This window comes from Cyprinus carpio, chromosome B21, assembly GCF_018340385.1.
Source record: "Cyprinus carpio isolate SPL01 chromosome B21, ASM1834038v1, whole genome shotgun sequence".
NCBI classification, from domain to species: domain Eukaryota; kingdom Metazoa; phylum Chordata; class Actinopteri; order Cypriniformes; family Cyprinidae; genus Cyprinus; species Cyprinus carpio.
Window position 1 is genome coordinate 2,409,718 of NC_056617.1, and position 13,562 is coordinate 2,423,279.

The 13,562-nt window shown below is 31.3% G+C and overlaps 1 protein-coding gene across 1 annotated transcript; it reads left to right on the forward strand.

Moving 5' to 3' along the window:
- The first annotated feature begins 291 nt into the window (after nt 1–291).
- On the forward strand, nt 292–12,464 carry fech (ferrochelatase). Its single transcript, XM_042748062.1, has 10 exons — nt 292–434; nt 1,542–1,661; nt 1,750–1,898; nt 4,776–4,910; nt 4,999–5,105; nt 6,544–6,642; nt 7,626–7,733; nt 8,301–8,465; nt 10,500–10,559; nt 11,976–12,464. Exons 2-10 carry the CDS (start codon nt 1,564–1,566, stop codon nt 12,108–12,110), a joined length of 1,056 nt encoding a protein of 351 aa, XP_042603996.1. The 5' UTR covers nt 292–434; nt 1,542–1,563; the 3' UTR covers nt 12,111–12,464.
- The last annotated feature ends 1,098 nt before the right edge of the window (nt 12,465–13,562 follow it).

The window sequence follows — 13,562 nt, forward strand, 5'->3', positions numbered from 1 at the left end:
ATAAATACTATACCTATAGTATTAAAAAAAAATAACGAATTACTAAAAACAACACTTTTATCTTTTAATTTAATTTCAGATTTTTTCTAATCCTCGCGAATATTCATTCTAATTTGGATTCAAAAATATGCTTTTTATACATTTTTGTTTTGGAATTGGATTAAAAATATGCTTTGTATTTTGTGGCTCTAAAATATTAATTAAAGACTTTTAATGGCATTTTTTTCAGGGAGAAATAATATTAATTGTCATTAAAACTATTATCACAATGAGAAAATGAAATGATGTTTGTGTAAATATGTTTTTGATGTTTGTGCAGTGGTCAGGTTGAGTCCGCCGGTGAGTCTGTGCACGAGTGTGTTCCTCAGACGGCAGTCGACGGCTGCAGCAGCTGCGTTTGCCAGCTCCACTGCTCCAGAGACTCAGGAGAACAGGTACAGCGTCTCCTGACCTCATGAACATCCACTCAGAGCCTGCTGGGAAATCAGCCGCTCACACACTCCACAGACAACAGCTTATTCTCTGCTTCTGTGGAAAACACCTGCTGCTGAAGCCTTGGAGCGGAAGGGCTGATCTAGTTGTTTTCAGCAGGCTTTGATCATCAGAACAAGTGAAGAACGTTTATGTACAAATGACACTTTAAAGGATTTTCACATTATTTCTTACTGTTGCAGTAAATTATGAATATGGGCTTTTGCTTTTCAGTTTAAAAATATAAAAAAATTAACTAAAAAACTAAAATATTAAAATGTTTCTTTTTTTAATTGAAATAAAATAAAATATAAATATTAGATTGAAAACCTAAACTTAAAAAAATTTAACCAAAAATTAGAAATGTTGCCTTGACAATTAACTGAACTGAAATAATTGAAATAAATACAAATTAAAAGCACAATCGTCAATATTTTGTGGTTCGTGGTTTTTGCTTTTCAGTGTTGTTATTGTAAACTAAAACTATTAAAAATGGTTAATTGAAAAATGAATTTAAATAGAGCTGAAATAAAATAAAATAGAAATTTTATATGACAATTCTTTAACTTAAATGTAGACAAAATTATAAATGATGCATTGACAACTAACTGAAATAAAATGTAAAAAATAATACTTAAAACATTTTATAAAAAAGTTTTTTTTTTTTTAAGTTTATGGTTAAAAATAATAAAACTGAAATAGATATAAATAAAAGATTAAACCCATATATATAAACTATAGTATATATATATATATTATATATAATATATATATATTCTATATATATATATATATATAAAAATATATATATATAAAACTAGTGAAATTGACACTTGTGTTTTCTCAGAGTAATGCATTATTTATAACTGGATAATAAAAGACGTGAAAGTGGTTTTTGAAGACTTTGCAGTCTCTTGTGCTTTATTTTGCATTTATAAAGTATTCAAGAAATGTGTTAAATTCTGAAACATGTCCTCATCTGCTTGTTCCTGTGCAGAAGTCTCTTTGGGTTTAGTTAACTTCTCAGTCTGTCTCAAGAGATCCGCTCGACTCAAACCTTTCTTCTGCAGAAAACCCAAAACAGGGATTCTGATGCTGAACATGGGCGGCCCGGAGAAGCTGGAAGACGTGCATGATTTCCTCTTACGGCTCTTCATGGACACGGACCTCATGCAGCTTCCTGTGCAGAAGTAAGAGCGCTCCTTCATAGAAACAAGCCTGGAGGGATTATAACTCTGTAGAGGAGAAACCTGAATCGTGTCTTTATGTCTGTTGCAGTAAACTCGGCCCTTTCATTGCCAAAAGACGAACCCCAAAGATCCAAGAGCAGTACAGCAAGATCGGAGGAGGATCTCCAATCAAAGCCTGGACCACCATGCAGGGAGAAGGGATGGTCAAACTGCTGGACGAGATGTGTCCCGAGACGGGTGAGAGACAAGCGTCAACATGGCTTACATGCACTCAGAGATAACACACACATACTATTCTAAATGGGATTAAAATAAATGGAAAATTAAACCAAAATATATTAAGAAAAAAAAAGAAACGAATAACATAAAAATATATATATATATATATATATATATATATATATATATATATATATATATATATATATATATATATATGATATATATATATTCAAATAAATAGAAAATGTAAAAAAGGTGCTTGCCACAGATATATATATATATATATATATATATATATATATATATATATATATATATATATATATATATATATATATATATATATATATATATATAAAAGAAATATTAAGTAAAAAAAGAAATAAAAAAGAAAAAATATATAAAGATTAAAATAAATAGAAATAAATTAAATTAATTTTACATATAACAATAAAAAAAGCTTTGTATTATATTATTTATATTAGATTGTACATTAATATTATAATATTAATTAAATTATAAAAAATATATCTTTGCATAAACAAATAATACGTCGGTCTAACAGTACAGTACTATAGTGAAAAATATTTTAACGTTATAGAAATTTTTTTTTGAGAAATATTCATAGAAATATTTTCCAAGTGATATTTTATACACATTAATATACTATAATGAGTATAATAATTTTTCAAAGTATGAATTTTCATGAGGTTACCAGTTTTCCATGCACAGATCAGATTTGGTTGTGAAACATTTCCTACAAAATGCTGTAATTTCACCCCAAAACATGTTAAATAGACCAATGAATGAAAAAATAAACTCAATTTGCAGTACAATAACTGTATGTCATTTTTAAGTGAACAATAAACATCAACAGTAAAAAAATAAGAGTAGTGCGAAATGAAAAAGAATAAAATTAAGAATACAGCAGCACTAAAATGTACATGAACGCTTAAGTCTCAGTTAAAATGTCTGAATATCATTACATTAGAATTAGAAAATATAGATCTATTACTAAATATATAACTAAAATGACTTTATTCTGAAAATAACTACAGAATAAAAATGAGTAAAAAAAAAAATTCTATTTGCATTAAATAAAATATATTATTACATGATATATTACTATTATACAATTAATGTTGTAATATTTAAATTAATAATAAAAAACTATATTTACATAAATAGTACATTTAGCAGTACAGTACTGTAGTATATAAATATTTTTTAAATAATATTTTACATGTATTTATAGTATTATTTTTTATTTATAGCAATAAATTTGGTTTTTATGCATAAAAATATATGTCTGCCTCTTAAATTTTAAGATGAGGATGATCGTATTTGGGGTCCTTGGCATCAAAAAGACAAACGCAGCTCTGAAAGAGTCTGAAAGCATCGAGTGACTTTTTTAACGGATCATAAAATAATCAGAGTGAAACAGACAAACGGTCCTCTTTGTTGTCAGTCAGTGTTGAGTGCTGATAAACCTGGAGTGTGTGTGTGTGTGTGTGTGTGTGTGTGTGTGTGTGTGTGTATGTGAGTGTGTGTGTGAGTGATAGATGAAGCTCAGAGGAGTGTCTCACACACGCCTCTTACACACACACCTCTGATAATCCAACAGCTTCCTGTTTCAGAAGCACCATACGCCTCTTTTCATAAGGTTACTGGTTTTTCTTGTACAGACAAGATTTGGTTTGCTCTAATGTCATCCCAAAACATCAATAAGCTCATAAATTAATACAGTAACCTGAAATACTTCCAACAGAATGCTTGAATTTAGCCCCAAATCATCATACGAACAAATAAATGAACTGTAAATCTACAGAAAACTGTATACAGAATACAAAGAAAACAATGTCACTATATCAGCTATAAAAATAACAATGCAAAATAAAATAAAAACAACTTTGCAGAGTGAACAAAAAAGTTGCAATCAAAAAAAACAACAATAAATTGCAAAAAAAAAAAAATAAATCCAGTACTTAAGGATAATGTGGAAATGTTATCAGTAACCTGCTCATGAAATACATACACAGACAAAATACTTGAATTTAAAAACAAATCATCACGTATTCAAATAAACTGATACATTAGCTCTGTTTACAGTAAAATAACTGTATACATAAGACAGTAGTTGGTAACACTTTATTTTAAGGTGTCCTTGTTACACGTTACATGTACTTACTATGATAATAACAATTAATTATACATAATTATATGCAAGGAACACAAGCCAAATCCAATAAAATTAATCAATCTCCAATAAAAAATGCAGTGCAATATAAAGTGCTAAATAAAATAAATAAATAAGAACAACTGTTTAGCATAAATCAAACAAATTGCAATAAAAAAAAATGTAGCAAAAATTAATACATTAAAAAAAATCATCAGTGGTAATCTGCTCAGATATATTTACAGCAAAATGCCTGAATTTCACCCCAAAACATCACATTAAATGAACAAATAAACAGACAATTTAACCAAAGAATTAACTTTTACAGTAAAAAAAGTGTATTATAATAATAATATAACAATAACAATAAATTAGTGTAATAATAGTCATACTATTAATAATTATTATTATTGTTATTATTATTATTATTATTATTATTATTATTATTAACTAAATTGTATAATAAAAATTCCAATAAAAGGTGGTAATATCAACAATAATAATTAAAACATTAATTGTGCAAAATAAAAAAGTGTGCAGAATAAGACAAGCATCTAGCAATCAACACATTTAAGAAAAAGCTACAAAGAAAAAGAGATTAACTTTAAATAAACCAGTGCTTAATAAAGACAAAATAAGATGAAATGTGCCACTAAAATGAATGACCATCTGTTTTGTGTGTGTGTGTGTGTGTGTGTGTGTGTGTGTGTGCGCAGCTCCTCATAAGTTTTACATCGGTTTCCGGTACGTTCATCCTCTGACGGAGGAGGCCATCGAGCAGATGGAGAAGGACGGAGTGGAGCGAGCCGTGGCCTTCACGCAGTACCCACAATACAGCTGCTCCACCACAGGTCACACTCGCTGCTCCAGACATATCTGTGAGCTTCATCCTTCCAAAGAGTTTTAATCAGATCCTCTGTGTGACGTGTGTGTGATCAGGCAGCAGTCTGAACGCCATCTACAGATACTACAGCAGTCGCAGCGACAGGCCCAAGATGCGCTGGAGTGTGATTGACAGGTGGCCGACACACCCGCTCCTGGTCGAGGTAACACACACACACACACACACACACACACACACACACACACACACACACACACACACACACACTCTTACCTAAACCAGTGCATGTTCTTAATTAGAATAATCAGTTAAGGCTCTTGTTCTGTGTTGGTAGTGCATGTACATGTGCAAATGTTTAAATGTTTGTGAAGAAGTCTCTCAGTTTTAGTAACAGCTTGCGCCAGCCTAAACATGTTTTGGCGTTAAAAAATACTGTCAGGATTTACTAAAGATGCACTGTAATGAATCAGCTCTGAAAAGCTGTGGACACAGTTATGTTTGCACCTGATGCATTAGTAGGAGTTTCCCTTTCAGACGCAAAGTTTATGGGAGGTGTGTATTAAAAATGAATCACGCAACTTGATTTGCTTTCGCTTGCGCTCGTCAGATTACTTGTATTTGCTCTATTATTTAACGCCCAAAAAAGCATGTCTTAAACAGTTTTGCTCTTGAAATGGCTGCAGTTATTGTTTCAGAGAACCGAGAGCGCGTGGTAGAAGGAAGAGGATTTCTCCACACCAGAAGAAGACATTATCTGAACACATCTTTTGCCGAGCCTTGTTATTTTTAATTTGCTTCAGGAAATAAAAGACGACTTGGAATACCAGTCTATCAAAGTTTCTAGCAAACCTTAATTTTTTGGCCTCCGGTTCTTTTCAGCGTACTGTGTCTTCTTAATTTCTTTATTCTGCACTTGGTATGCTGCGTTGGTCGATATGGAAATGAGATGATGCGTCTGTGTTCTTTAATTTAAGCATTGTTAGTAAATCACCAGCAGAAATTTCTTGCCCCAAGGCTACATTTAGTTAAACAAAAATATTGTAAAAACAGTAAAATATTATTCCAATGTAAAACAGCTGTTTTCTATGTGAATCTCTGTTAAAGTGTAATTTATTTCTGTGATGCGCAGCTGTATTTTCAGCATCATTACTCCAGTCTTCAGTGTCACATGATCTTCAGAAATCATTCTAATATGATGATTTGCTGCCCAATATTCTTGTGGAAATTGACACATTTTATTTTTCTGGATTCTTTGATGAATAGAAAGTTCAAAAGAACAGCATTTATTTGAAATAGTAATGTTGTTTTATTATAAATGTCACTTTTGATCAAATTTAAGCAGCCTTGATGAATAAAAGTGTTTATTTCTTTAAAAAAAAAACACACTTGTGTAACTGTAGAGTGAAGCTGACTTTGTCAGGTTTTAAAAATATATATATATTTTTTTTATTTATATGCATATAATGTTACATTTTGGATTTTAAGACATTTTTATATTTTAAGACATTTTCATTGATTTTTTCCTTATTATATTATTATTGATTCCTCTCTAGTTTGCTGTCCTGTAACATGCAGTCGTCGTTACTTTAGCAGTGATTAAGTCAGGCGTGTTCTGATGATGTGTGTCTGGTGTCTTTCAGTGTTTTGCTGAGCATGTTGGTAATGAGCTGGAGAAGTTTCCTGCAGAGAAGAGAGACGACGTGGTGATTCTGTTCTCCGCTCACTCTCTGCCGCTGTCTGTGAGTCTCACCTCAGTCTTTATCACCGTCTGCATATGTCTATCCCTGCATTCAAAAGCTGAATATTATTTTCACATAGTAAATGTTTGGAGTTGTTATTTTATAAAACATTCATAAATTAATAATTTAAGTAATATAATTTTTCAGTATTTTAAATAATATTAAAAAAAAGTAAAAAAAAATATTAAATTATATTTTAAACTAAAACCATATTTTATTTTATGTGAAAAAATATAAAAGTTGCTGCATTTCCCCCCTTTTTGATTCCTTAAAAAAAAATTTAAATTACACATGAACCCCTACAAGAAAACTGATAAAAAATCTATATATATTTTTTTCAATATTGATGAGAAATCTTATTTGAATAGATCATTGTATGAACAAATAATCTGAGAATTACCAGAATTAATGTGATTTAATTTAAACTCATTATTCCTCAAAAACAGTCTAAATTTATGAAATCTACATATTTATTTATAACCAAATAAAATGAATATTACTCTGAAAAGTATTCGAAGTAAATTAATTAATTTTACTTACATAAATGTTCACTTTCAGATGAAAAAGTGTTCAGTTTTTCATGCTGCAGTGGTTCATCAACAACGTACATATTCATGATTATCAACAAAATTCCCTCCAAAAGTGTGTGAGATATGGGGAAAAGGCTAAATATATAACTTAATAATCTAATTTTGCAAAAGTATTTTTGACACCTAAAGGTACTCCATACATACCTGGGTCCAAATCTCTTAAAAAAATATTTGTAAAAAAAAATAAAAATAATAATGTGTATTTTGAGGGTCTTAAAGCATTTGCAAAGTTTTGTTTCCTTACAAAAAAAATAAATAAAATAAATAAAAATGTAAAAAAAAAAAAAAAAGAAATCTTTGTCCAGATTGAACCTGAATGCATTATGAGTGTTATTCATTGTTTAGAATAAAAGGTAATAATCAAACCCGTGCTGGGTTTAATTGTGTGTTTAGGTGGTGAACCGGGGCGATCCGTACCCACAGGAAGTTGGTGCGACGGTTCAGAGGGTGATGGACCGATTAGGACACTGTAACCCATACAGACTCGTCTGGCAGTCAAAGGTCACGATCAGAAATAATATGTGACTCTGGAGCACAAAAGCAGTCATTTGTAGCAATAGCCAGCAATGCATTGTATGGGTCAAGATTATCGATTTTTCTTTTATGCCAAAAATCATTAGGATATTAAGTAAAGATGATGTTCCATGAAGATATTTTGTAAACTTCCTACCATAAATATATCAAAACTTAATTTTTGTTTAGTAATATGCATTGCTAAGAACTTCATTTGGACAACTTTAAAGGCTATTTTCTCAATATTTAGATTTTTTTGCACCCTCAGATTCCAGATTCAGCCAAATACTGTCCTATCCTAACAATCCTATCCTATCCTTATTTATTCAGCTTTCAGATTATGTATAAATCAGAAAAAATTTCAAAAAAATTGACCCTTAAGACATATATATAAATTTTTCAAAATGGAAAAACACGGTTTTGTTTTCTTTATGTGAAAGTATTGTGTTCATGACCATGAAGAGCAGCTGGTGAACAGAGTCCTCTAGTGGTGATGTGCTGTAACTGCACTCAGATCCACTGAAGGTGGTTTGTGTCTCTGCCGGGCTCCTGTAGGTGGGGCCGATGGCGTGGCTGGGGCCGCAGACTGATGAGGTCATCAAGGGCCTCTGTCAGCGCGGGAAGAAGAACCTGCTGCTGGTGCCCATCGCTTTCACCAGCGACCACATCGAAACACTGCACGAGCTGGACATCGAGTACTCGCAGATTCTCGGGGAAGAGGTGCGCGTCTGTTTGATGAATTAAGATTCTAGTTGCATAACACTTCAGTCAAGTGACTTTATATAAAGTGGTCAACGGTTAAACTATATTAAAAAAATTATATATATATGATAAAAATATATATATAATATACAGACACACACACACATAATATATTGTATAAATGTCTTCTTGTATATATTTATCATATAATTTCATATTATAATATTGTTTACATTTGGCAGGCGCTTTTATCCAAAGTAACTTACATTTTTATTCGATTTGTTGTTCATGCATTCCCTACAGATCAAATCCATAATAAAGTTTAATATTATTTATTTAGCATATAATTAAAAATATAAGTTATCACTCATTAATTATTAAAATTGTAATAATAGACAATAAGAATTATTTATATATATATATATATATACATATACACACACACATGCATACATACATAATTTTTAAATTAATTTCATATTTAAAAAATGTTATATATTAAATATATATATGATTAAATGATTAATATATAATATTTTAGATCAGCTTGAACCAATAGTTTTATGCTAAATTTAAATGATTTATTATGATAATAGTAACAATAATTATATATTATTGAATCTGTGAATTGCTGTTTGAGCTGGGAAATGAATATGAATCACTGAATGAACTGATTCACTGAAATGATTCAGACACGAGGAGAGTCAGTTTGATCAGTGGCTCGGTCTGCTACAGTACAGGACAGAGATCAGTGAGTGTCCTGCTGTACTGGTGCAGTCTGGAGAGTGATGTACTGTAGGTTAGTAGTTTCCCATCACTGCAGTGTCTGTTATTAACGGTGAGCTGAGCGATCTTTGACCTTTGACCTCTGCTCTCATATCTGAGACTCATCGATCAGTGCTTGGCTTCTGAAGAGTGTGAGTGTGTTTCCCAGACTCATGCGGTGTAGCGTGTGTGTGTGTGTTTGGCCTGAGGCTAGCATTAGCGTGAGTCTCTTCTGCCGGTTCCTCTCACCTGTCCATCGATCTGTGGCCCCGGGGCCGCCGTCTGCAGCAGGGGTCTGATCTGATCCGGTCTCCTCTCTGATCTTCTGGATGTGTGCCGCTTCACGCCGGGCCTCCAGCAGATGTAGGGAGCTGCTGTTTGAGTGTGTTGGTTAATAGCTAAAAAAATATTAAAACGTCAGTGCACATTTGAGCAATAACATTACCAGGATTAGTATGGCCAAATAAAAACAAAAATTAAATATTTTATAACTTGCAGAATAATAAATATTAACTAAAATAAAATTTTCTTGAAAAATTTATATGTATTATAAAATATTGTGAAAAAAGTATGTGTGTACATATTACTTAAATTTTTAATAATTCTATATTATAATATGAAATTATGAATTTTTTTATCTTATATAATAATTACTTTAACTCTATCTATAATAAAATATGTATTTAAAAATTTTAGATTATTAATTTATTTTTTATTTATTCATTTTTTTTATCTCTATCTATAATAAAATATATGTATTTAAAATTGGAAAATTATTCATTTATTTTTTATTTATTCTTTTTTTTGTATTAAATATAACATTTTATTTTCTTGCCTTCATCAACCATTTGAATTTTTCTCTAAGTCGAGGTTTCTTAGAAGTAAAAAAATAATTTAAATTCAGCTATGTGCATAATTTCTCATTTTTTGTTTAGTACTAAAATAACCAATACTAAATAAAGTAAAATATTTTAAAACTAATAAAAATGGCAAAAACACTCAACAAAATGACTAAAACTTTAGCTAAAACTAAAATGAAAACAAAATATAAAAATTAAATCTAATTAGAAATATTCACAAACACTATAATAGCATCTCAGTGATACTAAAATAACAGTGAACACAACACAAAAGCATAAAACTAGATTGTTTTTGTCGATCAACACATACTTGATCATGCAATTAGACACGTTTTAATGAAAGTGTAGTTTTGTGTGTATGTGGCGAGTCAAGCAGATGTAACAGTGTTTCTGCAGATGCTGTAATGTTGACTGAACTGTGTTTCAGTGCGGCGTGGAGAACATCAGACGAGCCGAATCTCTGAACGGGAATCTATTGTTGTTATGGGTTGTTGTTCAGGTTATGATAGCAATGTGTTTATATCATTGTATGTTTATGTTATAATCAGCTTAGGTTACAGTGTTAATGATTTTCTCTGTAAAAACAGCACATTCGTTTAGAATCAGTGAGAGAGTGAAAAAAGGTTGGTTTGTGGTGGAGTTAACGGTGGTTAGTTTTCTGCTGTGTGTTAAACTCATCAGTGTGTGTCTAAGAATTTCACCCGCGGCCCGCTGAGTTTATTAAAACCCCTGAAATCAATCAGGACTTCAGCTGACTGCACAGAACACACACACACACACACACACACACACACACACACACACACACACACACACACTAGCTCTGTTGCTCAAAAGTGGTTGATCTGAGCAATCTAGCAATGCATTTCAACAGAGTTAGACATTTGCATGTTGTTAAACTAACAACGCACTCGTATACATAAAATATGCAACATACAAATATGTGACCCTGGAGCACAAAACAGTCTTAAGTCACTGGGGTATATTTGTAGCAATAGCCAAAAATACATTGTATGGGTCAAAATGATAGATTTTTCTTTTATGTTTTATGATATTTCTTCATATATATTAAAACTTAATAAGTGATTAACATGCATTGCTAAGAACTTAATTTGGACAACTTTAAAGGTGATTTTCTCAATATTTAGATTTTTTTTTTTTTTTTTTTAAGAATAGTTGTATCTCAGCCAAATATTGTCAGATCCTAACAAACCATACATCAATGGAAGCTTATTTATTCAGCTTTCAGATATACTGTATGTTATATTTTACTTAACCTGTTAGTGATGTCTTAATTATTTAATGTATGTTTAAATAAAAGTTATGGCAGCCACTGTTTAAATGATTATATTTCAACAACAAATAGGAATTGTATAATGTAGAAGTTAATTTAAAAACTGCATTGAGTGCAATTTACATGTTTGCATACAAGTTTTTAATGTGAGTGTTGATTATTATGGTTAAAAATAAATAGTAATTAAATTTAAGTTTGGGTTCTGTTGTTAATTCTAACCTTTTAGTAAAAATTATTTTAAGGAAAAACAATTTGTTCAGAAAACAATTGTTTAATAAAAAAAAAATCTATATATTTTTTAGTTTTTTTTTTACACCCCTAGTATGTGTGTGTGTGTGTGTGTGTGTCTACTATAATATATATGATATATATTATCTATATATATATATAAATATATATATATATATATATATATATATATTATATATAGATTATAAATGTATATATATATGGACAAAAATATATATATATTTATGTGTAATAATTAATTTTTCTTTATTAATTTTTTTTTTATTTTTATAATCAAGGCATCTTAGAAGCAGGCATCATGTTGTGTTCTAGCTTGTAGGGTGCTGTCTATGTAGTGTTCTCACTAGCTGTCTCTCTCAGGCGCTGGCGGATCTGGTTCAGTCCCATCTGAAGTCCAACGAGCCGTGTTCCCGTCAGCTCACCCTCCGCTGTCCGCTCTGCGTCAACCCCACCTGCGCTCAGACCAAGGCCTTCTTCGCCAGCCAGAAACCCTGACCTCTGACCTCTGACCTCTCAGCAGCCGTGATCCCGACGGCAGCGCTGGACTCTAGGTTAGCTTAAACCCGTGCGGCTCGGAGGATAAAGCCGGTGCACGAGGGTGATTTCAGACTGAGACAAGTCATAAGTGCCGCCCTCGTTTAAAAAACAAATGCACTTTTACCCCGGCTTACATTCCAACCGTATACATCCAAAAACATCCGCATCCTCTTCGCCTCTTGACTTTCCCTCTCAGTCTTTCCGTCCAGATTTTTTCTTGCATGTGATTGAGTACGCTTGTGTCTTCCCTTAAAAAAAAACTAAATGCAGTCCTAAAAATAAATGCAGAAACAGTCAGCGTGGAACAAATGACACATTAATCAAATAAACATGGTGCTAAAGTTGTGTGCACATGCATTTGTGCATCAGATTGGCTTTAAAGAAATCACTCACATTCATTCATGTGCTTTCAAACCTGTGTGACTTTACTTCTTCTGTGACAATGTTGTGTTGAAAAGCTTCGAAACGTGCAAAAGCACCATTAAAGCATCATATGACTTCCGAAGAACTTCAGTTCAGTTTAGTGTGTGTGTATTCATTCATATATATATATATATATATATATATATATATATTATATGATTATCTATATATATATATATATATATATAAGTATATATATAATATATATAATACTAGAATAGATAATAGATTAGATAGTAATTTAAATACAATTTAACTCCCATCAATTTAAATACAATAAAAAATAATAATCAAAAATATAACAAATATATAAAATGTAAAAGAAAAAAAAAATGTAATTCAGGTTTTTGGATGATTTGATGCATCAGGCTTTTATGGCTCATATAGTCTGATACAGTGAGAATATGAAGGAAAAAACTAAGCAAAAATATGCAATTTGCTGAAGATGCTGGTATTTCTATGATGAAATTCAGATTCTGTCATATAAATAAATTTGATGTTTATAACAGTGGAGCAGATACTTTCAAAACCGATCTAAATATCAGTCCTTACTCTATATCTCCAATAATAAGATGAGATGGAAATGATCCAAACATATAATGCAGTGATTGAGAGATGAAGAAATAATCCTGAGATGTTCTGGAGGCTTGTGAAGATCATTTCCTCCGCTGAGGAACAGTGAAAGTAAAGCTTCTGGAAACAAAACGCTCCTCAAAAAAAGATCCTGATGATCAGGATTTGAGGGACTCCTGAAACATGATTGATGGAGAATCAAGTAAAGCTGAGCTGCTTCAGTCCAGGAAGAGTTCATCTGGAGATATTACTGCAGTTATTCTGACCTTTTATTGATCAAAATCAGTCGAGCTGAAGCTGGACGCTTGTACAGTTACACTAAAAGAGCAAAGTTTTGATCGTTTAGAGGCTTTTGCATATTAAATATGAGGGTTCAACATCTCATTTCATGCTCCACAGAAGAATGAAAGCCAC